This window comes from Ursus arctos, unplaced genomic scaffold (assembly GCF_023065955.2).
Source record: "Ursus arctos isolate Adak ecotype North America unplaced genomic scaffold, UrsArc2.0 scaffold_2, whole genome shotgun sequence".
Classification (NCBI taxonomy): Eukaryota; Metazoa; Chordata; class Mammalia; order Carnivora; family Ursidae; genus Ursus; species Ursus arctos.
The window spans coordinates 60,975,895-61,001,609 of NW_026622874.1; the positions used below are offsets into that span (position 1 = coordinate 60,975,895).

General features: G+C 60.2%; 1 protein-coding gene across 1 annotated transcript; it reads right to left on the reverse strand.

Annotated features, from left to right (window-relative positions):
• Nucleotides 1-771: 771 nt before the first annotated feature.
• VANGL2 (VANGL planar cell polarity protein 2) lies at nucleotides 772-23,809 on the reverse strand. The gene is made up of 8 exons (XM_026487272.4): nucleotides 23,638-23,809; nucleotides 9,670-9,930; nucleotides 9,404-9,524; nucleotides 6,416-7,023; nucleotides 5,572-5,708; nucleotides 4,941-5,076; nucleotides 2,217-2,448; nucleotides 772-1,512 (listed from the first exon to the last, which is right to left on the reverse strand). The coding sequence occupies exons 2-8, from the start codon at nucleotides 9,738-9,740 to the stop codon at nucleotides 1,252-1,254; spliced, it is 1,566 nt and encodes a 521-aa protein (XP_026343057.1). The 5' UTR covers nucleotides 9,741-9,930; nucleotides 23,638-23,809; the 3' UTR covers nucleotides 772-1,251.
• Between the last annotated feature and the right edge of the window lie 1,906 nt (nucleotides 23,810-25,715).

Here is a 25,715-nt window from a genome sequence, read left to right on the forward strand (position 1 = left end):
TCTTAGAAGGCCAGTGAATTTTGCTCAAAATGAGACCTAAACTCTCGAGAATTCAGATGGGGTGTAGAGACGACAGAAGCGCAACGGCGTGAGGGACGGATACGCGCAAAGGCAGCAATCCTGGTCCCTCACCCTAGCACTGAGGGAGGCGAGCGCCCAGAGAGCCAGGCAGGGAGAGGAGGGGACCCTGGCCAGCCAAGGAAAAGAGACCCCTGAGGCAAAGAAGTGGGCTTAAGGCAGGGGATGAGGAGGAGCCACTGGCTCCCCCCCAAACGAGATGAGGCAACAGGTCCCTGGCGCTGAGAGAAGACACACTGGGGGGGGGGGGGTGAGAGGAAAGAAAAACGTTGGTCTAAGACCACGGGGGTTGGGTCATGGTCTGGAAGCCACTAAACCTGCGTTGGCATCTACTTGCCATCCTTCACCGGGAAGGGGAAACCTGTCCCAGCAAGGCGGGAATGAAGCTCCAGGCAGGTTCAGAGGTTGGGATCCGCCACGATCCCCGGGGTCTCTCTCGACCTTCCCTCAGAAGCTGCCCAGGATGGACCCAGGGAGGAAAGGCCCCGTCCCCACGGCCCAGGAGAAGTGGTCACAGAGGGCTTCTGCCTCCGTTTGGCTGTGGTCACAGGAGACCGTACGACTCAGAAACAGAAGGTAGAGACTTTGGGGTGAAGGGCAGGCTCTTCCCTCGCCCTGAATGTGTGTGGTTGTGCGGGGGAGGCTCTGACAGCCGAAGCCAATGACCCCGGCGGGGTGGGGGGGGGGGGGGCCAGACTCAGGCCGTGGCGGGGGGGGCGCAGGGGGGCCCTGCCCCCAGATCTCAGCGTTTGTACCGGGCGGGCTGAGTGGGCAGGAGGCGCGGAGGACCCGCCGTCTGGAGGAGTTTGGCACCGTGGCTCTCTGGACCCCCTTCTGTGCCCCGGGAAACTGCGAGGAGAACCTGGTTCGGGGGTGGGGGCTCAGGAGGGCCCTGCCCCCTCTCAGAAGAGACCGCCACAGGGAAGGAGACGGGGAGAGGCACGGCTTCCTGCAGGATGACACCAAGTGAGGGCTGGGGAGAGCGAGCTTCCCAGGCTCTGCTGACACAGGCGGCCTCCTGAGGCTCACGTGGGGCAACTACGGAGGGGGGGGAGCAGACGCGTGGGGGAGTCAATTCAAGTAAAAGTAAATGGGGGCAGGAGGACGAGGGCCGGCAGGGGTGAGAGCCGAGCCCTCCCCCGCCCGCAGGAGCCCCCCTGCCGCTGCTGCCAGTCACACCGAGGTCTCGGACTGCAGCCTCATGACAAACTTGTGCGACTTGGGATCCACAAACTCCTCGGAGAGCTTGAAGAAGGGGACCTTCTTGGTGCTCACCACCAGGCTGAAGTCCTGGCGTTTTAGGAGGAAAACGATGCCGTCCTTGAGCCCGTTGGTCACCGGCTCCTCGCTCACCAGTGTCCACTGTTTGGCCAGCCAGCGTTCCTTGTGGTACTGGATGGTGGGTCCGGCCGCCAGGTACCGCTCCAGGAAGGCCTGCGGAGGGGGGCAGGGGCTGCGTGGGCATCTCTCCCACCCACCCGCCACCCTCGCCCCCTGGGGGCACAGCTTCCAGAGACAACCAAGGTGTCCCCCAGCTCACGCCCTGCTTCCACACCATCTGGAACGTTAGAGCAGAAAGGGGCTGAGCTCCTCTGCTTCAGACCTTTGTTTTAAACATGGGGAAGCGGAGCCCACAGAGGAGGGGGGCGCCCCAGGGTCGGGACTGTGCCCCGGCACTTTCCCCGCACCAGGCTAGGACCCCGAGCCCTCCCTCGTTCTTCCTTCCCCTGCATTCAGCTCTCATGGAGGCTGTCACGCTGCTCACCAGGGGTGGCTGGGGACAATTCTGGAAGGCTGACAACAAAGCTGAGGGGAGGGTAGCGGCTTGCAATGAGCACAAAGCACACTCGGTGGAGGTGAAGGGGTATGAGGGGCGGGGTTCTGGGTGCAAGCGCAGAGCCCTTGCAGAGACGGGAGTCGGGTCTCAGCCGTCCCAGAAGACTCTGGAAGCTGCCCCTGCTCCCCACCACCTGGGAACTTGACTCCGAGCAGAGGTGGGGGGCAGGGATGGGAGAAGAGACCATGAGGGGGAGGGGGAGGGGAGGAGGTGGGGCTGCAGGGCCAGGTGCGGGGAGAGCACCATGGAAAGGGAGGTCGGGCAGGGGGGCGAGGTGGGGTGCCGGCAGCAGCGGGCCTACCTTGGGCGTCATGTCGTGAGTGATGCAGAACTCGAGGTGCTGTAGGATGCTCTCCATGGTGTGGTAAGGCTGCTGCTTGGTGGTGCGAAGGTACTTCTGCATGGCGCGGGCCATGGAGGCAAAGATGGCCTGGGCTGCCTCCCGGGGGTCCATCACCTCCCTGGGGTTCTTCTGCTCCTCTTCCTGCAGCCGCTTAATGTGAGTGAAGGCCTCCTCCACCGCCACCACAAGCCTGGGGACGGGAGGGGCCTGGACCACACGCCCACCTCCCACCTTTCCCTCAGCTTCAGCCCTCCAGCAGCCTGAGCGAAGTCAGGTCTTGGGCACCTCCCTCCCTGAAACAACACAAACCCACCTGGAGCCGTGGGCTGGGCCATGGGGGCTGTGTGCATGGGGGGGGGGGGGCGGTGCACATGCACGGTGTGGTGGGGGCAGGGGGGTGGGAAGGTAGGAAACAGCTGTAGCGCTCTGGAGTCGAGCACAGGGACCCCAGTATCAAAGCCAGAGACAGCTAGGGCCTGGGAAAGAGCAGCACAGCCCCTCGTGCAGCCGCCGTCCTACGTGGGACCCCCAAATCACGCTTCGCTGGCTGACTAACACACAAGCACAGAAAGCGGGCAACTTTAACATCTGTTCAGGGGATGGGTTTGCAAGGAACTGACTACGAACCAAGAAGAAAAAGGCAAGAACGCTAGAGCAAAATGGCAGAGGTGAGCAAACCACTCACGAAAGGCCTGGACGGCTGCAGACACGCGGCTGGCCATCAGACAGAGAAGGAAAACGTGTGTGCAGGACTACCCGCCCATCAAGACAGGCAAAGAAGGAAGAGGACTACAACCCAAATGCTGCTTAGGGCGTGGGAGTCACCCGTGAGCCACCGCGCGGGGACAAGATGCCACCCGCCGCTCACAGGCAACAGGCGTGAGTCTCAAAAGATGGCGTTACGGGGGAAGCAGGAAAAAGAAGTCGATTTATATTAAAAGCATACAGACACGTGGCAGCGTCAGGAGAGCCAGGAACCCGGGGACCGAGGGGAGCTGAGGGTGGGATTCTGGGCGGGGTAAACTGTGGCTCGGGTTCGGCTGTTTATTCTCGGGCTTCCGCGTCTCAGTGCAGCTCCTTCTAAAAAACCCTTTCATCTCAGGTGAACGGAGGGAAAAGTTTTCTCCTGGTGACAACCAAGGTAATAGGGGAAGGAAACATCCACTGAGGGCCAAGAATGGCGTTGGCAGCCCAGGAGGGCCAAAAACCCTGCCTGGGGCAGAAGGTTGAAGGGGGTGTGTGGCCTCTGGGTTCCTTCCCACCGGGGCCATTTCTGAGACAACCCGGACGTGCTGGAATGTCAAAGAAATGGCATTGCTGGGGGTGCCTGGGGGGCTCAGGCAGTGAAGCATCTGCCTTCCACTCAGGTCATGATCTCAGGGTCCTGCGATCGAGTCCCGCTTCGGGCTCCCTGCTCAGCCGGAGAGTCTGCTTCTCCTTCTCCCTCTGCCCCTCCACCCTCGCGCACGCGCTTTCTCAAATAATTAAATAAAATCTTAAAAAAAGAGGGGCGCCTGGGTGGCACAGCGGTTAAGCGGCTGCCTTCGGCTCAGGGCGTGATCCCGGCGTTATGGGATCGAGCCCCACATCAGGCTCCTCCACTATGAGTCTGCTTCTTCCTCTCCCACTCCCCCTGCTTGTGTTCCCTCTCTCGCTGGCTGTCTCTATCTCTGTCAAATAAATAAATAAAATCTTTAAAAAAAAAAAAATCTTAAAAAAAGAAAAGAAAAGAAAGAAGTGGCATTGCTGGTCTTCGACCTATAGCAGGGGACACCAATCTCATGAGACCGTGGCGGGGGGGCAGAGGGCAAGGCGATGGTCAAATCCTGGGGTCCTCTCCTGCCGGAGGCCGCGAGGAAATCCCAACACGCCACGGCGGGACGTGGCAGCAGCAGGCACCAAGAAAGACTCTTCACGCATGACTTCAGTGTATGTAATAATGTGAACAGGGAGAGAGGGGAATGCACCAAGACAGGAGCGCCAGAACCTCATTTTTTGCAGGTAAAAAGGTACCATCAGCTGAGCAGGCCTCCAAGAGTTACTGGTAGGAGGCCCAGTCCAGCCTCAGTCCCCGCTGCTGTAGGCAAGGCTCGGGTGGTCTGCCGGGTCCCCACTCCACAGTGGGAGGCAGAACTCAAGGATGCCCCGTTCCTTCACCCCCGACAGATTCCGGCTCCTGGCTATTCAGTTCACTCGGTACGTTTTGCAGATACAGTTCAAGCGCCGAGCGAGTTGACCTGGACGTTATAAACAAGGAGACTTCCCTGGCCAGCCTGACCTTATCACGTGAGCTCTTTAACAGCAGAGTTTTCTCCAGCTGGTACAGATGTCAGAGTGCCCTGTTCTTGCTAGAAAAAGTGAACTGTCATATCCTGACTGCCCCTGAGGCCAGGTGACAAGGAACTGATTCCAGTGAGGGCTGAGCTTGGAAGGGGACCCAGGCTTGGATGGGAGTCGTCTTGATTTCCGCCTGTGACACTGACTGAGGGCCTGACCCGCGGACTGCGAGCTGGGAAGTGTGTGCTGGTTTACAGCGCTCAGCTGAGGGGAATTTGTCACAGCAGCCACGGGACACGGATGCTCACACTGCACGCCATCGCGACGGCTCGCGCATTCCCCGCGGGCACAGAGGCCCGCTGGTCTCTCTCCCCAGCCCGTCCACACCCGCGCCCCAGGACGCACCTGGCCCTGCGCTTGCGCACCCTCCGCTCGTGCTCCGCCTCCTCGTAGTAGTACTCGTTGTGGCTGTTGTCACGTCTCCGAGCGGCCGCGGCGATCACGGCCCGCGACTGGCCCGTGGAGTTGTTGGTGCTGTTTTCTGCCAGGAGCAGGAGAGACGGGCGTGGTCACTTCACAGCATGCTCTGCTTCCCATCCCAGGAAGTCTGGAGACAGCAACCTGACGTGTCCAGAGGCGGCTGTGCCCACCCCCTGCGATACCCCACTCCCAGCCCTCCTGGCCACGGCGGGGAGAGGCCCACCGGACAGCCACCAGGAGGGCCCTGGGGGGGGGGGGGTCCTGCACAGGCTCCTCCCGCTGCAGGAGCACCTGGAGCTCAGAGAGCTGAGGGCTTAGGACCAGGGCTGGTGAGCAGACGCAGGGAAGGCAGAATGGGGGCAGGGGGGACACACCGCAGCATAAAGGGACAGCAAGTAGAATCAGCAGCTACACCAGCCACCTGGAGTCAAGGGAAATGACAGAAGAAAAAGGGCTGGGGACAGCAAGGGAAGAGGCTGAGAGAGAAACAGGGAGTAAGTACAGAGCCCTGCTCAGGGATGGAGGGACGGGAGGGCAGGGGAGCAGGGCCGCTCACCCTCTCCGAGGGAATACACCTTGAAGCCAGACACTTTCTTGGCCAGGACGGACTTGGGCAGGTTGAGGAGGGCAGGGTTGTAGACAGGGAAGTCATGGTAATACTTCTCCAGGATCCACACGGCCACGCGCTGGATGCTGTGGGGGAGACGGCAGGAGGGGGAGGGAGAAGGGACAGACAAGGGGTGCCAGGGGGAGGGAGACATCAGGGCAGGTCGGCGGGGCAGGAAAGGACAAGGACAGGGACAAGCTGCTTCCAAGAAGCCTGTCTCAGGGCCTGAGGTCGACTTACCAGGCTCCCAAGCCTTCCCCAGGGCTGGGCCTGCCAGTCAATCCCTGCTGGGCTGAAGCCCAGGGGGGGAAAGGGCATTGGGCCTGGGTCCCCACAAAGGGTCACCTCATCCCCTCCAAGAGCCCCCCAGGATTCCCTCCAGGACCCGGAGGTGCTCCTGACACTCTGTATGGCCTGGGGAGGAGGGCAGAGGAACCCCCCACTCTTTTCCTCTGCGGGGGTCCCTCCTCTGGCCAGCTCATCTCAGTGACCACTCACCTGAGGGCTCACCAAGGCTGTGCCTCCGGGAAGGCCAGGAACATGACTCCCAAAAGCCCCCGTTCATGCCCCTTTGGTCCAGCCTTCTCTGAAGTCCCCAGTGGTTCACTACTTGTTCTCCCCCCACTCCTAACTCCCAGGCCAACCAACCTGCCCCAGGACCCCGCGCTGTTGAAAACCTGTGTGCCAAGTATTCCACTGCTCCTACAGCCCTCCAGCTCCTCACCGCCAGCCCCGCCGGCCCTCTCCCACGCGCCGGCACAGCCCTGGGCCTCCTCCCGGCCCCGCGCCGCACCTGAGATGGCCCACGTTGTAGAAGCGGCTGGCGCCGTCGGTGGAGCGCACGACCTTGAGCGTGAACTGAGGCTGCAGCTGGCGCAGCTCCAGCAGGACCACGGCCAGGTAGTGCACGAAGAGCAGGGCGTCCACCAGCGACACGGCGAACTGGACCACGCCCTGGTAGCTGCGCTCGCGGGCGTCCAGGATGCGCACACCGTAGAAGAGCCAGTAGGACACCACGAGCAGGAAGACCAGCACCATGAGCAGGGCGCGCAGCACGAACACGCGCGGCAGCGACGCCTTGGGCCGGCGGAAGAACAGCGCCCAGCTGCCCAGCAGCAGGATGAGCAGCTTGAAGGCCACGGAGATGAAGAGGCCCTCGCAGGCCGTCCCGCAGGGCTCCAGCTCCTCCCGCCACAGCAGCGGGGGCAGCAGCAGGAAAGCCAGCGGCGTGAGGAACGAGAGCAGCGCCAGCGTGGCCCCGGCCGCCACGCCCAGGTGACGGGAGCAGTCCAGCGGGACACTGTCCTCCATGTCCTTGGCGATGCGCGTGAGGTCATCGTGGGAGATGCTGTGCTCGGAGGTGCCCGTTACTACTGTGGTGGTCTCCCCCCAGTTGTCATCCTACGGCAGGAGGGGCCGAAGCCCCAAGGACAGGAGCAGGGGGAGGGGAAGGGAAAAGGAGGGGCGGGGCAGGGCCGGGAGGGCGGACAGACAGCAGAGCAAGAGAGAAAAGAGAGGGCAGTCAGCCGATATGCAACCATCAAAATACTTACGGAGCTCCACTCGGTGCCCAAGCTTGGCCTCTGCAGGGCTGGCGCCTCCGAGACCTGGACCCTCAGGGCACACAGTAGCGAGCTCGGGAAAGAACACCATACCCAGATCCCACCCAAGAGGACAAACTTAAAAAAAAAAAAACAAAGAACTTTGATTTGAGGGCACCTGGGTGGCTCAGTCAGTTAAGCATCTGACTTCAGCTCAGGTCAGGATCTCAGGGTTCCAGGATCCAGCCCCACTTCGGGTCTTCGGGTTCCCGGCTCAGGGGGAGTCTGCTTCTCCCTCTTCCTCTGCCCCTCCCCCCTCCCCGCCCCCCCATATGCTTGCACATATGCGCGCACTCTCTCTCTCTCGCTCTCTCTCAAATAGACTTTCAAAAAAACAATAAATAAAAAAACAAAAAACAGATGATTTTAATGTTCATCTAAAATTGAGAATCACCGAATTCACCTAACAATCCCTAAGGCCTGTTTACTCATAATGTGATGCGTGGACCAGCAGTGTGGACGTCTAGGAGCTTGTTGGAAACGCGGTGTCTCAGGCCCCACCGCACACTGACCGCACCAGAATCTGCATTTTAGCAAGACCCCCATGAATCACTCAAACGTTTGGAGGCTGGCAGGGTGCGCTGAGGCACCCAGAGGACGAGCAGGGTGCCTGTGCCAGGAGCAGATCCAGGCACGGCCGGCTGGAGCCTGAGCAGGCCATCTGCAAACCAGGCTAAGCCAGAAGCACCTATTCTCAGACATCAAGAGCCACTCAAGGTTTCTGACTAAGGGAGTGACTTGAAAAAAAGCAGTGTGGCCAAGGGCAGAGGACCCCCGGGGGCAAGGAGGGCGAAGGCAAGTGACCAGTGTAGGGCATGGGCGATGGACACACTTAGGGCCACTCTGGGTCTCGGGTCTGCCTGCCGGCTCTGCTGGGCCGTCCGAATGCCCACAGCACAGCGGCTGCCTGTTCCTGGGGGCAAGAGGGCAGACTGAGGTCCCCAGGTGTCCTTCTAAGTACCATTCACTCAAGCAATCTCTGCAGAGGCCAGACACCAGCCCACAGAGGAGCCCCGAGACCATCAGTGGCCATCAGTGCTCACACCCTCCACTCCCGGACAGCCTGGGGATACAGAGTCTCAGGACTAAGACACCGACTGCGGAATGTAGGAGATGTCTGGCGGAGTCAGTGATTGGGGCTCCCAAGGACAGGAGAAGAGTCTGATCTGATGACAGAAAGTGGGTGCGCTGACCACTTTCAGCTCGAGGACCCGGGTCTACTCCTCACTCTAAGTTGACCCCCAGACACGCTGCCTACCCTCTCCAAGGAGCAAGGGTTTGTGGCCTCCTCCCTCACAGCAGATGAGCTGACCACGTTTCGGGGTCCCTTCAAGAACTCAGGAGGCCAGGTCTCAGGGAAAGGACCGGATTGGGAAGAGGAGAAAGAGTATTTCCGTTAGGTACTCCTCTGCTCCCAAGACCCAGGAAGTCCCAGTATCAGTCACAGAGATTTCTTGTGAGGGAAGAGGAGCTGGGAGTCTCCAGCCAGAGATGCTCCCAAGAAGGACCAGCGGGAGGCACGTGACACAGGCAACCGCGGAGTCACCTTGACCTGCCTCTGCCCTAAACCAGCACCGTGTTCTGCCTACTGACCTCCCTGCTGGCGATCACAGTGGGCCAAAGAGCTTAGAGCAGGCACAACCTGCTCACCGCGCCCCCGGAGGGGCAGGGTCCGCCCCCTTCTCCCCCTCCTTTCTCCACCAGCTCCGCCCACACCTGCTTCCCTCCGGAAGCCGGCGATGCGATTCTGCAGGCTGTCACCAGAGGGCGCACGAGCGCCCACGTCTGGGGCCCAGGGAAAACTCAGCGCGGCCCACACTCCCAGACCCCACCCACCGGGCCCTCCTGCTCCTGGTTCCCAGCCCACGGGACTGGCTGGCCTCAGTCCAGAGGGGCCAGGCAATTCCATGACACAGCCCAGGTCACCTTACCTCTCTGACATAAGGAGGAAGAGGCTGCTGCTTCCAAAGGGATCTCTACTGAAATGCCCTGAATTCTGCTGAAGCAGGGTCCTACCTCGGGACACCAAGCAGAAGGAACCGTGACACAAGATGCCCTCCCTGACAGGGCCTCTGTCCAAAGAGACCAGGTTTCCAGGCCCTTCCCCATCTGATGGACCTCCAGCTTCACGGAGCCGCCTGAAATCACCTGACCCAGACCCCGTGCCCGCTGATGCTCACCCGCTCATCCCCTCGCGTGGACTCGTTGTCCAGCAGGGGCTCGCCTGGAGCCTGGATCGTCACCGACTTGTCGCCGCGGCTCCCATCTCGGCTCTTAGAGCGGTGCCGGTCCCGGCGGTCCCTGCAGCAGGAGGCCAGGGGAACGGGCACAGAAGGTCAAAGGGGGGGACTGGGTCTTCTCAGCAGCCCCTCTGCGTGCCCACCTCTCAAGCACCCCCTATCCAACACACCCCTCCACCACCCACATCACCCCTGCGCTTGCCCACCTGTGCTTGCGGGAGCTGCGGGAGTGGCCCGACTTGTAGGAATAGCCCGAGTACTGGGACTCGGTATCCATGGCGTCTGAACGCCGCGCCTTATAGCGCTCCAGGGCCACGGGCTGGGGCCTTTTGGGGGGCCCCACAGCCACCTCCTTCAGCACCGGCTTCTTCAGGCCAAGGGGCACCTTCAGGAAATCAACCGTCACCCTGAGGGACTCTATTTTGCTGGACGGGTGGGCTTGTCTCAGAGAAAATCAAGCGACGTTCCTGAGAAAAGAAAGCAGCTGGTTAGGAGCTCCCTATGAGGTCAGGGCAGAGAGGGTCATGCCCAAAGCGCAGCTGCAGGACGCCTAGCCACGACCTCAGAATATTCCATCCAGGTGCCCACTCTGCCCAGCGGGCCGGCCCAGTTCCTACACTCCTGCCTCCTAGAAAGAGCACCTAGGCTGTGCCAACGGGGTGCCGGGAAGACGGCCAGCAAAGGCCACTCGGAATGACCCAACCCTGGGCCCTCTGGAGCGGAGAACCAGGGCAATGCTTTCCTTATTCTCAGCCAGGGAAACCATGGCTCAGAGAGGGCAGGTTCTGGCCAGGCCGACAGGCTGGACCAAGAGAGACCTCACAGAGCAGAAAGCAGCTTGGCCTCTGTCCAGGCCTCTCCTTCCCCCTCAACTCATCTTTCCCTGACTCACAACTTCTGAGGATGCCCACAGTAGGAGGGCTCATGGCTGCTTCTTGTCACCATCCTGCCAGCACCCACATGAAACATACCTGTAGTCACAGGCCAGGTCAGGCCGGCTGCTCCCCTCGAGGCTCAGAGGGGGTGTGTGTGTGTGTGCGCGCGCGCGTGTGTGTATGCGTGTGCGCACACGCACGCACTAGGGGGACAAGGTCAGGAATGGAAACTATGGGTAACGTTGGGGGAGAGTGGGGAGGAGAAGGCAGCGGAAACCATCCAAAAGCCTAAGTCCTGAAATGGCAAGGTCGAGAGTCTTCCTGGCTGTGTGTGCTCAGGGACTGCGTCTTCATTCTACATGCTCACCTTCGAGCTCTGCAGAGAAGAATGAGCTCTCCTCCCCGCTTCCCCAACCCTCACCCACATCCTGCTGGGTCCCCAGAGCCCAACCCTCCACGACTAGCAGCCAACGTGGCATCTTCCCCTCTGCCCCACTCCGCCACGCACGCGTGACTCTGCCACGCACACGCGGATTTCCCAGCCTCGCTGGCTGGCCCATCAACTCTCTCAGGGGCCCTCTGTGCACCATGCTCCCCGCGAGGCCCTGGGGGTGTGGCGGGGAACCTGACCCTGCATTCCCAGGCTGGGGGGCCAGATGCACGCTGAACAAGGAGACTGGAGTATGAATGACTAACTGCAGGAGTGATGACAGGAAAAGGGGGGGAAACCAAGAGAGACGGCTCTGGGGGCTGCAGCTAGAAACTGAGTGCTTCTGGAAAGTCTCTCAGAGAAAATGACACCTGAGCCTAAAAGAAGAGGAGCAGTGAACCAGGTGGAGTGGAGGAGAAAGGCAGGGAGGTGCGCTCAGGAAGACGGAAGGCAGCAGAGCTCAGTGTATTTCAAGAACCAGACACGGCCAGTGGGGCTGGAGCTGAGGAGGACGACGGTGGAGAGGTCACCAGGGCCCAGGCTGTGGCAGGATCCCTGGGCCAGGTGAGGAGCTCGCGTTTTATTCCAAGCGCAATGGGAAGACCCTGAAGGAGTCTGGCTGTGCAGGCAGGGGCTGGGGGAGGGGAGAGCAGCCGTGGGAACACAAGGAAGGAGGCTGCTCCAGGCCCGGAGGAGGTGACAACAGCCGGGTGCGAGACACGTTGGTAGGATCAACAGGGCCCCCTGAGGTCTGGCTGAGAGGAGGGCAGTGCCCAGGCTCTCCGGCCTGAGCAAGAGAGCAGAGGGTAGTGCCATCACAAGGGGGCGGGGGCAAATCTGGGGAGGAAGGCAGTGAGCTCCATTTCCAGCAGGCTAAGTTCAAGGCCATGAGACGGTCAGGGAGGCAGCGGGGTTTCCCAGGAGTCCGTCTCGGGAGAGTCTTAGCTGCAGGTGCCAATGGGGTGCAAGGTGGGAATGGGTGGGATCACCAAGGAAGAGGAACAAGTAAGGGGGTTTCTGGGAATCCCAGGATGTAAGAGCAGGCCAAGGGGCCGGCGAGGCGAGGCTGGAGGCGGAGGAAGGCCAGAAGAGTGGGCTCCCGCAGCAGCGAGAACAGGAGAGCGTTTCGAGGCGGGAACTGAACCCACCAGGTCACATGCTGCCCAAAAGCCAATGGTGTTCAGAACTGACACAGGGCGGCTCTCGTGTAACTGTTCACCTTCCTCCAACCAAACTAAGCCCTCAGCAACTAGAGAACAGGCAGCACGACGGAGACGTATCTGTGTCCACCGCCCTCCCGTGGGCACGAGGCAAGAAACCTGACCTGGGGAACGGCCTCGCCCCTCTGGCTCTCGGGGAACCCGCCACAACCATGGGGAGCTGAAATCCGTTCCTCCACTCCTTGACGCTCCTACCAGCCATCTGGAGGCACCCCCGTGGCCTCGCGATGTTTGTCCATAGCCCCACGTCAAGGCAAGCGTGTGACAGACACACGCTTAGGGGACACAGACATGAAGCCTCCACCCAACCCGAACCCTTTCTAAATACCTCTGCGGTGGACAGGGCCTTATTCAGCACCCCGTCCACAAATTACACATTGGGCTCCTCCACCGGGCTCCTGAAACCCTTTCTACAGTACGGTTGTCTGCATCTGTCTGGCCTGCTGCGGCCTAGTCTCGTCCCCAACCCTGAATTCCACCAGGAGGTTCAAGAGAACAAGTGCGTTCCAGAGAGGGGGTGGAGAAGTAAAGGGAAACAGACCTGCCCTCGCCCGGGTCTAGACAGAGGCAGGATGCAGGACTCTCCATCATCTCAGCCTCACCGTTCACACTCAGGTCTCCCGGAGCCAAGAGCACAAAGGGCCTGGCATTCACACCCAAGGCTCTGCATTCGAAACCCGCCTCTCCCACCCACCAGCTATGTGACCACAGGCCAGTTACTTAACTTCTCTGTGCTTTGTAGCCCGGTAGGGCCATCGTAAAATCAGAAAATAATGATACATACTTGATGGGGCTGCTGTGAGGACCCAGGGGGTGAAAGAAATGCTTTTCTACACTGCTCAGCTAGTCATCAGTTAAGGAATTAATACGCTCTGGCCCCAGGGTCGCCCGTACTCCGATCCCCAGACACTTCCTCTGAGACTTCGGAGAGAGGTGGTATAAATAAATCCTGCTGTTTGTACTACTAAATAAAGAAGTCTCACACACACGCACACGCACACACGGCCCTGACCAGAACCACTTCAAATACACCCAGGAGGGAAGCCGATGCCATTGTGTGTCCCCTACAGATAAATTTCAAACCAGACAAGGGTGCCAGCCCCTCCCAGCCCTTTGTTCCAATCTGCTCAGTCTGGAGCCCCTACCTTCCTCCCAGCCACATACTAAAAGACCCAGCATACACCCTGCTCCCCTGGCCTGCTTCACCCACCCCTTCCAACCCAACTCAGAGTGCCCAAAAAGCACCCAAACGTGCTCCTCCTTCCCCTACCAAACAGAGGGGCCAACATGAACCCAATTTCTCAGACCCTTGCCTGCTGTCCCCTCAAGTACCCAGGAACTAAGCCAGACCTGGAGAGGCTGGGGGAGGGATGGGAGGTGAGTGAAGACAAGGGGAGAAGTTGCCCTCGTTTCATCAGCTCAGGAATCAGGGGTCTGGAGGTTCTCCCGGGTGGGCGGGTTCCCAGGGAAGAGGGTGGGGGAGGGGAGCACTGCATGAGCCCAACAAGTGGAAATGTCAGAGGTGGACCTCGAAGGCAGCAGGACACAGTGTGGGGGGGGGGGGGGGAGCTGGTTCGCAGGTGGGAGGCTGGGAAAGGGAATGTGTCCCATTGCGTTCACGTTGCCCCCACCCCCAAGACACACAAACACACTCACTTAGTCCCCTGCTCAAACCAACCATGGATTATCTGGGGTTAAAAGGAGGCCAGAGAGGAGAGAGGGAGGGAAGGGAGCCTGTCACAAAAACAAGACCCTTCTCCCCCCAAAGGCCTTTCAGAAATAAAATTAATGGAATGTGTCTCAGTACCATCCCAAGGGGATTGGGGGGAGGGGTGGGGGGAATGTGGGGGCTTTTGTCCCGGCTGCCCAGCTTCTCCCACATTGATCACCATGGCAACCAAAGCCCCCTGTTGCCTAGGTGATGGCAGCCGGGTCCTGGAACCCATACCCAGCATCCAAAGCGAGGGAGGTTGTGAAGGTGGGGGGGTTAGGGACAGAGGGGGAGAGAATGGGGTTTCTCCTTTGGCAGCCCCAGCTTTTGTCTGAGCCCTGGGATCAGGTTTCTTCAGGAAACAATCTGAGGCCTCTGGAAAAAATACACTCAGAACCTGGCAACAGGCAGAGGGAACAAGGCCTTGGGGGGGTGGGGGGTTACAGAGCGGGAGGCTGGTGTTGGCCGAAATGCAGACTGAGACTGGACCCTTCCCCTTTGCCCCCTCGGAGGCGCAGCTCAGGTGGACAAGGCGCTGGACGCAGACACGGGCACCCCTGTGTGGGGCAGGTGCTGGGGACCGACAGCCAGCCGGCAGGTGGCTAGGATCACGACCTCCCTTGCCGGCTCTCTGGACCAGGGCCACCCCACCACCGCATCCCAGCTCCTTCAGGCCTGGGGTGGGGAAAGGAGGCGGGGCAGAGGTGAAGGTGGGGCTGGGGGAGTGACTCAGCCAGGAAAGCAAAGGAGCAGAGGGGACCTACACAAACATGTACCTAAAAAGGGCACCTGTCATTCCTCATCTCTATGGAAGAGGGGGCTGCGGGGCGCAGACCAGCCGCGCAGTGGAGGGCACTTGGGATGGATCTTCCTGCTGTGGGGAGGGGGGGGGGAGAGGATGGGAAGAGGACAAGATGCCAACAGCTTTCCTCTGATTCTGACGGGGCAGAGCTCTTGATAGGCCCACTCAGGAAACAAATGGCCCCCCTCTTCTCAGTCCGAGACGAGGGAAGGCTGGTGCTGCCCAGACACAAGGGTCTCCTCCTCAGACCCTTTTTGCAGTGCAATCTGTGGACACTCGCCATTAAGTTCTGGGATTCCTACGCAAGAGCCTGGCTTTCCCCACTTGCACGCACAGGTAGGTGTGGACGTGTGAGCGCCCCCGGCCCCGTGGTCCTCTCAGCTTCACCCACCACAGCCCTGATGTCCAAGGACATCAATGTGAGTTCCACGCCAAGTGCTGGCTGGCCGCCCTCCTGGGTGGCACCGGGAGTCCCACCTCCCAACCCAGTATCTGAAGAACCAGAGATCCATCCAGAAAGATAGAGCGCCCCACCACGTCCTCAGGCCAGGGGAGCCAGGGCAGAGACTCAAAGTCACAACTATCCTTCTTCGGACCGCTGGTTTTTCCTCTTTGCCACGCTGCTCAGCTGTGTGTCAACCCAGGCCGACACACACCGGTGGCGGCGAGAGGCGCCCCGCGTGGGAGCAAACGCGGACACCTAGCCTGCCGCCAGCGGAGGACAAGGAGATGGCAGAAACTCTAACTGTGCCCACGTATTCCCCGAGCTGCCCCTTCTCTCCCCTCCTCCCAGGAGAAAACTGCACGGACGCACCCAATTCTCGGCAGGTCCCAGCACTAACCTGGACGAGGCCTTCAAGGGGCGACCCTATGTTTTCCAGATAAAAACATGTACCGCAGAGAAAGACGCCACGGTCTCATCTCAGGCACCCCTTTCTGGCCTCCACTGTTAGACCTCACTAACACTTTAGCTTCGAGGAGTGCTCTTCTCAAGAGCGAGACCAGGTTCCTCCCTGGGACTCCTGGTCCTGGGAGCAGCCAAGACTACAAGGTCAGGACAGGGAGAATTCACGGGGACCCCTGCCCCACTCCTCTTCTCACCAGTGACAAGGGACAGACTAGACAGGCCTAAGCTGAGACAGGAGAGACCAGAGTCCTTCCCCTCCAAGCGGTGGTTTCTGTCCTCCCCCTCCCCCACCCAGCTGAGGCTCTTGATGCTTCTTCTGAGGACAAGCCATCCGTCCCAGGAGGCCATGCTGGGTTCCCCATCACAAAAAGAATTAAGGCAAGAAGGCCGGGAACCGCCCCGGGCCCTAGGCCAAAAACGGGCTGGAGATTTGCTCCTACCCTCATCCCTGCACCCTGAAAAAGGTCCCCGTGTCCTTGGGTGAGACCAGAGCTAGCCGCTGGATCTCAGGGGGCTGAGGAGGAGCGGGCTGGACTGGGGAGCCCGGGAGCCCTCGCCCTGCGAACCAGGCACTCTCCCAGGACAGCCCCAGACATGAGCTCACCATCCTTAGAGCCCCGGGGCAGGGGCAGGGACAGGATCCTTCTCTTCCCCGGGCTGAGAAGCAGGGGACAGCTGTGCTTGGGTCACCGTGGTGACTGTGCTTCCAGAGCCACTGCTCAAGGCCAGACCCCAGTGCAAGGAGCACCGCTGGGGCGAGAGCCCACACACTGGGCTCCCGGCCAGGATGCCCGAGCCTGCATTCTCACGGAAAAGGAGCTGGGGGAGCCAGAGCCAAGCCTTTCTCCTCTACTTCCTCAATTTTCCCCCATCTAAAGCAGGGGGATGTGGGTACCCTCCAATACCCACAGACACACTGAAATGCAGACACACACAGACACCCACACTCCTATCCCCCTCTGAAACCTGGAATGGCTCCCGCCTGCCCCACCCAGCTCCACCCACCCTGGCCAGGCAGGTTCTGTAGAGACCTGCTCTGCTTTCTCTCTGGCACCCCCACCCCCACCCCACCCCAGCTCGCAGAAAGTCTCCGTCCCCCAACACACCATACACCAGTGCGCACACTTGCGCCCACAGCACGGCACCTCATTCCCTAGCCTCCCCCAGCCCCATTCGCAGCCAGTGGAGAAAGGAACACTGGGCAGGGGGAGGGTAGACGGCAGAAAGGGTGAGTAATCCCTTTGGCATCTGTCCCAGGTGGGGGCAGAGGGGAGACAGGATGCTAGGCGGGTGCGAAGGTAACCAGGGCTTCTAGATGCCCTGTTTCATTTCCACCAATGGGCCGGCCCCACGATTCCCACCCACCAGCCTCTGCACTTCTTCCTCCCGCAGCTGGGGCACAGGACTGGCCTCTACCTGCCCATCAGGTGAGCTGTGCAAGAGCCAAGAAAGAAAACAGGCACCTCAGGTTGTCCTCAGGGACAGGAGAAGGTGGACCACGGGAGGTAAGCAGGCTGCTCACAGATCAATTCCTGTGTACCCCACACTCCCAGCCTCGAGCAACACAAAAATGCCTCTCTCTTTGTAGCCCACTGTCCCAAGGAGGTCCCAAGTGACCCTGACTCCAGGGGGCCCTCCCCGCCTGCTCGCCCAGCCTCTGCCACGGAGTAGGAGGCAGCAAGCGGCTACTTGGGGCGGGGAACTCAGCCAACCTTGGGCTCCCATGTGGTGGGTGGGGGGGGGGCGGGGGCTGGGGGCTGGGGACGCGGGCCTCTAAAGCTGGTTCATATGGGAAAAGTAGCAGGGTGGGCCTAAGGGTGTGACGTAGCGTGACTGAGGGTGTGGGCGGCAGGCCTGGCTCCCCTGCTCTGGAAGCCTTCCCCTCACACTTGGGCCCAGGGCCCCAGATCTGGCAAGTGACCCAGCTCCTACACAGGAAAACCGGGCCAGCGGAAAGGCCCACGGACCAACTGACGTCCACCATCTTGACTAAGTCCTGAGGTCTCATTCTTTCGAAGGAGACCCAACATGCTTCAGCCCTTGTATCTACACCTCCAGTCCCCGAGTAAAGCAGGTGACAGAACAGGCATCTCTGTTCACACCTGGTTGTTTTTTAAGTTACTGCATTCGCACCTGGGGCTCGGCACCTGTTCCCGTCCAACCCCCACTTACCCTAAAAAGCCACAGCCTCTCCCCAGACTCGCACACAAACACGCACCCTCTTCTGGCTGGGGTCGGGGAGCCAGGAGCCCTCTGGTCAAAGGGGGGTTCCAAGGGATATTTTGGGGGTTGCTGGAAGACACTACACACAAGGAGGGCCAGGCCCTCCCAATCTCAAACAAGACCCCATGGGCTGGAGTGGCCAGAGCTCCCCACGTGAGCGGCCGGCCCCTGGAGAGGCTCTGCCTGGGCTGCAGCCCTGCCCCAGGCTGGCGACCGTAAGGCGCTCCTCTTGGGAGACCCCCTTCCTCCAGGAGACTCCCCCTGGCCTGCCCTCGGAGGTAGACTTCTCTACTCAGGCTCCCCCTGGCCTGCCCTCGGAGGTAGACTTCTCTACTCAGGCTGACATGGAAACTCCTGTCCACCTTCCAGGAGACAGGGTGGGGGGTGGGGGGGAAGGAGACAGGGCAGTTACTCAAGTTCAAGATTAAAGGCAATAACGAGCAAATCAGATTCAACCGGCAGGAGGCAGGGGCAGGTGGAAGGAGCATTATGGATAACGGAAGAGCAACGCAGTCATGCCATCTCAGGTGAGCTGCTTACCTTCTCCAAACCTCAGTTTTGGGGCCTGTAAAATGGAGTAGTAGTGCCTTCTTCAGAAGGTCGGGAGTTTTCAACAAAATAATGCATACAGGATATCACGGAGTCAGGCATGTAAAGGACGCACAATAAAATGTTAGTTCCCACCTCTTCGTCCTTTAGAGGACGCCGCTGCAATCCTCGCACTTCCGGTTCCCATCACCTCCTTGTGAGAAGACCCCGCCGGAATAAGAGAGAATCACCTCTGGCTACAGGGCTGGCCCCAGCCCCTCAGACGACGACCCCACCCTAACTTCCACCACAGTTGGGCACTGACTGAGAGAACAGCCAGAACCCCTCTTCCCACTCTCTGCCTCTTTCCTGGGTTGGGGGGGTGGCTGGCCCCAGATCCCGCCACCCCCATTCTCCCCTCCCTCCTTCCACACTTACAGAGGCAGGGCCTGGGCTCCAATCACCCCCCATTCTCCCACAGGCGCTAAGCCCAGCTGTGTGTGCAGTGGCAGGGGAAGGGGACCCCAAGTCTGCCATCCCACCCCAGCCCCCAGCTTTTCCCCCTTCTCTCCTCACTGCCCCACCCTGATTACCAGGAGGGCCTTGGCTCTGCTGATTCCAAGCCCGCTTCTCCCAAACCCGTTCCCAGCTGTCACGTCTGTAATTACCAGCTTCGCCAGAGGCACCAGACAAGCACAGCAACACCTCATTTCCAAAGGGCCCACCAGACAAGGCCTCTGCCTGCTACTCTGTACCAAGCGGTGTGGAGCAAGGGAGGGAAGGAGTCTCCCTGACCCACCTCACTTCTCCCCAGATCACAGGAGGGCTGCCCAGGTCAGATCACCAGGAGGCAGGCTAGAGAAGGAAAGGCTGTGAGGGGTGGGGTTTGAGTAGGATTCCGCCCAGGCTTTTCCCTCACCTCCGCTACTAAAACCTCCCCGAGAACAAGGCTACCAACCTGGAGAGGGTGAGAGAAGAAATGTCAGGTCAATTCAGAGACAGGGGAAGTTGACGCCTGGGAAAATTGAAAGACGGGTACCCGCAGGGACGAGGGCAGATGCGTACAGGAAGGAACCGCCCAAGACAGACAAGAAAAGAGCAAGTTAAAGTCCCATCCTCCACCCAGACCCTGAGAAGAGGCAATAGGATTCCAGCCTCTCCCTCCCTATCACCTCCAACCCCACCAAAGTCATGGGACTTCCTTTTACAGGCGAGGAAACTGAGGCCAGATCCCCACCTTATCCTTCAAGGTCCAACAGCACCACGCTGCCTGCAGCTCACCAGCACCCCCGATCCTTCTGGCACCCTCAGCCTTAGCTGCAGAGCCCAGCAGGCCCCTCCCTGTCCGCCTCGCTCATCCTTCACATCTGGCCACACAGCGGAATACGATGCAGCCATGAAAAAGGTTCTGACGCCTGCTCCAATGGGGAGAACCCTGACAGACAGAAGAGGTCACACGTTGTATAATTCCATTTCTATGAAACATCCAGAACAGGTAAATCCGCAGAGACAAAATGAAGACTGGTGGTTGCCAGGGGCAGGGCCTTCGAAGGGGTAGGGAATGGGGAGCAACTGGTTTGTAGGAACGGGTCTCCTTTCGGGGTGGGGAAAAGGCTTTCAGACAGAGGCCACCGCTGCACAACACTGCCAAGATACTAAATGCCCACGCGCACTTGAAAATGGTGAATTTTAGGGGCGCCTGGGGGGCTCAGTCTGAGAAGCATCTGCCTTCGGCTCAGGTCATGACCCCAGGTTCCTGGGATCCAGCCCCGAATCGGGCTCCCTGCTTAGTGGGGAGCCTGCTTCTCCCTCTGCCTTTACTAGTCCCCCTGCTTGTGTGCTCTTGCTGTCAAATAAATAAATAAAATCTTTTTTTAAAAAAGGGTTAATTCTGTTATGTGAATTTCACCTCCGTTTAAGGAAAAAAACAGCCAGCGCAGGGCACATCTCCTCCCTGAGCCTTCCCTGACCTGACACCCCCAACCCCCAGGGCCAAGCACTCTGGCTCCGGGCTCGGGTGGCCTCCTGCACACACCCCCATCCAGCACTCACTGGGCTACAGCGAATCGACGTGTTTCTGCACGTCTCCCCTGTGAAAGCCCGTCTCGTCCAGCCCTCTCTCCCCCGAGCTTCACACAGCACCGGGCAGACAGCAGGCGGTGCCCAACGCGGTCCGCCCGGACAGCAGAACCAGAGCCTAGCTCTGCGCCCACACAGACCTGCCTCCCACCACGGTCTCAGCGAGAACCCGAACCGCGCTGCTCGCATGGACGGGGCGCTCCCCGCGTGCCAGGCGCCGTGTGAAGGGCCCGCTCTCTGCTCCCTCACTTCATCCTCATAAACTGAAGACGTAGGGCGTATTATTAACTCCGTTTTACAGGTGAGCCTTCAAAACGTCATCTCTTCTGTCTGAGGTCTCAGCACTAGGAAGTGGCACAACGAGAATGTAGGAGCAAGCTGACATGTAGGCAACGAGGCCACTGGGGGGACCCGGGGTTCCTGGAGCAATGGCCCACCTGGGGTTGGAGGATTGTGTCTTAAAACACCCAAGAGGCTAAAGAATGGGGTTTACGAACTTGCCCCACGTTACGCCACTCTTAGGTATTAATTCCAACCAATGCTGTCAGGGTGTGGGGAGCTCTTGAGAGCAGAACGTGCAAAAGAGCAGACGGGGGTCCCCAAAACTCAGAGGGAAGGAGGAGAGTCCCAGAGCTCATCCCTCTTCCCCCCCACCCCAAGCTTCTGTTAGCCAAGTACACACACCCCCTCCCAACTGGAAGGGCCTCTTGGAAACCAGATGAACAGATAAAAGTCTGTCCTGCTCTAGGGCCAGGAAACGGGGCCCTTCCTCAGACTCTGAAGGAGCAGAAGGAGCCGAGGGCCACACTAGAGAGGCCTGTCTTAGAGGAATCAGGGGAATGACCGGGCAGAAGCAAGACAATGGGGCAGGAGGAGCCAGTGTGGCCGCTGGTTGCAGACTGGAAGTACTTCCAGAGATGGCACCTCCCGTCCTGTGAGCACAACACTTTCTCCTTGGAAGAACGCCCCCACAAGCACGGGATAGCAGGCATGCATGAGAGCCAGAGCCCCCCATCCCAGATTCAAGAGCCCTACCCATCAGACAGGTATCCGGCTTGGGGGACTCATGCATCTGGTCCTTCCTGCTCTGCCCCCAGCCCTAGTCCCAACATGTTCTAACTCCCACTACCCTTATCCCCGAGCCTTAGGAAAGCCAGAGAGCCCTGGGGACTAAAGAGGGAACATTCCAATTGCACATGCCCTTTAGGGACTCAGACATTCCAATTCCAATTCCTCAGAGACCCTGATAAACTTGTGAGGTCACAACCTCAGCCCCTGAAACTGGGCGGCTCGCCCTAACCCCTGGTGGTAACAGGAAAGTGTCTGAGAGGGCGACTGAGAAGAAAGCGTGCATCCTAAACAAGGAGAAGGTCAGCCCCTTCCCTTCACCCCAAAAGAGAAAGGACAAGAGAGAAGAGAGGCAAAGGGGGTAGCCACTGCTTCTGTGGGGAGAGACACACCCACTTCCCCGACAGTGGTGACCTCCCGCCAAACTACCAGGACTGCGAGGACAGTCTTTGAGGGGTGCCCGCCCTCTCCCCAACACACGGACACTCATTTGCCCCCTCACTGGCTCAGCTCCTATTCCTCACCCTCAGACCCGGCCCCAGACCCCAGCTCCACCCCAGCCACGCTCCTCCCCAGGGAAAAGGGAAAGTAAGGGACCCGCACAGACACACCTGCAGAACCCCCACCCCACCCCAGCCTCCCCAGAGCTCCCACGCCACCCTCTCAACCCCAGGACAGACCCAGTTGTCCCACACCCAGTCTCCTCCCTCTGGCAGGCTGCCTCCTCTGGCCTCCTCTGGCCTCCATCCCATACCAAAATCCCAATCCTCAGGAACTGTAGGGTCCTGGAGGCAAGGCAGAGTTAGTGGGCTCTGGAGTCTAAGACTCCAAGGCGCTTTCCAAGACAACTGTGGCTGCGGGGGTTGAGCCTGGGCCAGAAAGCCAAGAATGTGGCCTCGCCACGCGCACTGGAACCCAATCTAGGATGGTGGGGAAGGCCCCTCTTCTTTCTCTCCCTGACTCCTCCAGGGCCTCAGATTCCTCTAGGACTACAGCCAGAACCCCTATTCTCTATTCCCCACAGCACACGCCCTTTTCTAGAAAAACCCACCTACCCAAACAGCCACCTCTTAAGATGACCCACTCACTCCCACTTGTAGGTCTCAGATACTTAAAGCACTCCGTTCACATCCGGAGAGAGCCACATCCAAGAAGCTTCAAAATCGTCCAGACCGCTGTCCCTTGGGGCTTTCTAGCAGGAAAATCTGCCTGCGAGGCAAGAGGTAGCACCCCCAACACACACTCAGAAACACACACACGGCCTAAGGCAGTACACACACTGGTACGTACCCATCAACGCAGGTTCCACAGAGAGAAGGGATTCGCTCACCCCCTTTCCACTGCACAGGTGCACGCACACCTATGCAGGTATGCCCCATTCTGCTGTTACACACCCACCTTCCTCAGTACCTACACCCTTCCTTCCCAGAAACCCCTCCGCAGTTCACACACATAGACACCCACCCCTGGCCCCGAGTATACACATAAATGCATTATCCAAACACACGGCAGTTACACGGTCAGCCGCTCCCTGAGCGCACACACCGCCACAGAAAAACCTCTACACCTCCAAACCCAGGGGCCCACCTGCAGGAACACGCAGCACATCACGGCGCGCGCACACACACACACACACACACACAAAGAATCACGCACACTGAGCCTCCCCCAATGCTTTAAAACTCACTAATGCAGAGCCCCCAGTCCCCCAAAGGGGTAAATCTGAGTGGGGAGAGGGATGCCGGCGCCTGTCCCTGGGCCCCCATACACAGTGCCCGGGTACCCTGCCCGCCAGCCCCGTCCTCGAGCAGCACACACCCCCTCTCTCCTCGGTCGGTCCCCAGACTCCACACTACACCCAGAATGCATACCTGCCCCGTCCCTCCCCACACTCCTGAAGGTGTGTCTGCACCCCTAAACACCTCCCCCCTTCCAATACCTTCAGACTCCGATCCTTGCACTGCCTCTCCCCCCACCTCCAACACACACTCCTGGTCTCCGGCTTCAACCGCTTCAACCGGCTCCCCCGGGATCATTAAGGCCCCCGCCGGGGCCCCGGCCCAGGAAAGTCCCTGGCTCTCCAGGCCCGGGCTCCGCCCCCTCCCCACGAGCCCCCGGCCCTCCGCAAAGTTGGGGGGGGGCACTTCGCCGTGCAGTGGGAAAACGGACCGGAAGGGGGGTGCCCAGATCCCCCCTTCCCCCAGCAGCCATCCCGCCCGCTCGGGGGCCGGGCACCCCCTGGCCCCCGCACGATTGTCCTCCTTTCCTGTTTCTCGTCCTCCTTTCTTTTTCTGGCAAACTTTGCCCGCGCCCCCGCGGCCCGGCACTTACCGCCGCCGCGAAGTGCCGGTGGGCTCGGCCCGGCGCCTTTGTATCCGCAGCGCTCCGGGTCGCGGCGAACTCCGCGCTCGCGGACGGGCAGCGCGGGCGAGGGCGGCGCGGAGGGGGCTCCGGAGCCGGCCACCCCCTCTGCGTCCCAGACCGCTGCCTGTCCCCCTCGGGGCCCCGGGGGCAGGGGCCGGGGGATGGGGGCGCTCAGGCTCCCATGGCGGGGCCCAGGAACTCGGAACCGGGGGCCGGGAATCGCACGGGAGCCGGCGGCGGAGCGGGGAGGGGACCGGCAGGGGAGCGGGCGGGGGGCGGGGGCGAGGGGCGCGCGCTCCCGGGCGCCGCCTCCCGGCTGTTCCCGCCGACGCGCCCCTCCCGCCGCCGCGCCCATTGTCTGCGGCCCGGCTCTTCCCGGAGCTGCCGCTCCCCGGCCGGCGGGCAGCCCCAGATGCGCGGGGCCCAGGCGACCCTGGAATCAGGCCGCGGCCCGGCGACCCCGTTCCCGAGCGTTGACCAGGGAGGCCTCGATCCCCTGCCAGGGCCCGACCCGCAGCCCCTCCCTTCCGGGGCGCCTTTTCCCGACCCGCCGGTGAGAGACCGAGCCCCGGCGCCTCCGGGGATGGAGGTGTGCGTTCTTGCGGGCCACAGACCCGGCTGCACAGAGTCCAGTCTGGGACGTGGAAAGATTGATTTCCTCCCCCACCCCCCAGGGCTGCGAGAAGGGAGAGTCATTTCTGATTTTAATTAGTGGCAGGAGACGCTCCCCATTCCCGTGCATACGGGGATTTCCCTGACACCAGCACCGTCGCATCCCGCCCCCCTTCCAAAAATAATTTAATTACTCGGTGTTCTAGCTGCGAGCGGCGACCGCCCAGTCAGTATGGGACGCTCCCTCATTAACACTTTTTTCCTCCCCTCTGGTTTGAGCATTGGGATTAATTACAAAGGGAGCCCTGCCCTGGGGGAGCGAGGGCGGGGGGGGGGGGGGGGGGAGCGGGGGGGGGGAGGCACAGGCGCAGGGAACTTGGATGTAGGGAAGAGGGGCCCTCCTCCCAGGAAACCTCCAAAGGCCTATCAGGTGCCTAACTCCTCACAGAGGCTCTTGGCCCTAGGGGCTTCAGATACCTTGGAGTTGGGGGTACTAGACAGGGATTGGAGGTGTCACAAAACATCCCACACAAATGGGGCGTTTCCGCCTTGGAGCAACCCAAGGAACCAGTTGGGCTCCATGAAGTGGGGCGATAGCTCTGAACCCACCAAGAGTCTCCCCCATCATAAAAGCCTGGGTTGTGGGAAGTCCCTATTCCCTTTGGACTGAGCGAAAGCTGAAAGTATTATTATATTATCCTATTACTGCTATGAAACCCTGCACTTAGCAAGAATAGTAATACTTCAAAAGCACCTTTGCATACTTCTCCCTCACGGGTCCTCTCACCATCTCAACATCTTCGTGCCCTCAGTCCTGAGACCTTCTCACCCAGCCCTGTGATTAAGAAGTCCCAAGGGAAGGAGATTCCCAGCCTCGGTTCCTCACTTATTTGGGATTTTTGCTCCTCCCTGATGAAATTTTTTCTCCTCCCTGATGAAATTTTTTCTCTGAGACTGAAGCTTATCCTTCACAGTTGCCCGTTCTAACCCAGCCAACCACAAGGACAGAGCATTTTTAGCCCTCAGAGATGGAAAACCTCAGGAAACACTTCCCTTCTCTTTAGCTCTTGCTCTCCTCACTCCCCCCCATCCCGCCCCCACCCCACCGTGAGCGGAGAGTGCATGCAATATGCAGAATCATTATTTCCAGCACCCAAGTCCCCGTGTGAGTCCCGGTGCTTGGTGCCTGTCACGTGCCGGCACCAGGCCGCACCAGCGATCCTGGCAGTAGTGAGGGACACGTGGCGGAAGAGCTGAGAAAGGGAAAGGGAGGTAGAGCCGGCTTAGGTGTTCCCAGCCCTGCCCCGAGCACACCCCCAGGGCCAGGCAGCCAGTGTATAATTTGACCCAGGGTTGGGGCCGCACTAGCTTCAGCATGAAGTGTGTTCACATGACGCTAGCCTGATTCACAAGCCCCAAGAAGGCCCAAAGAA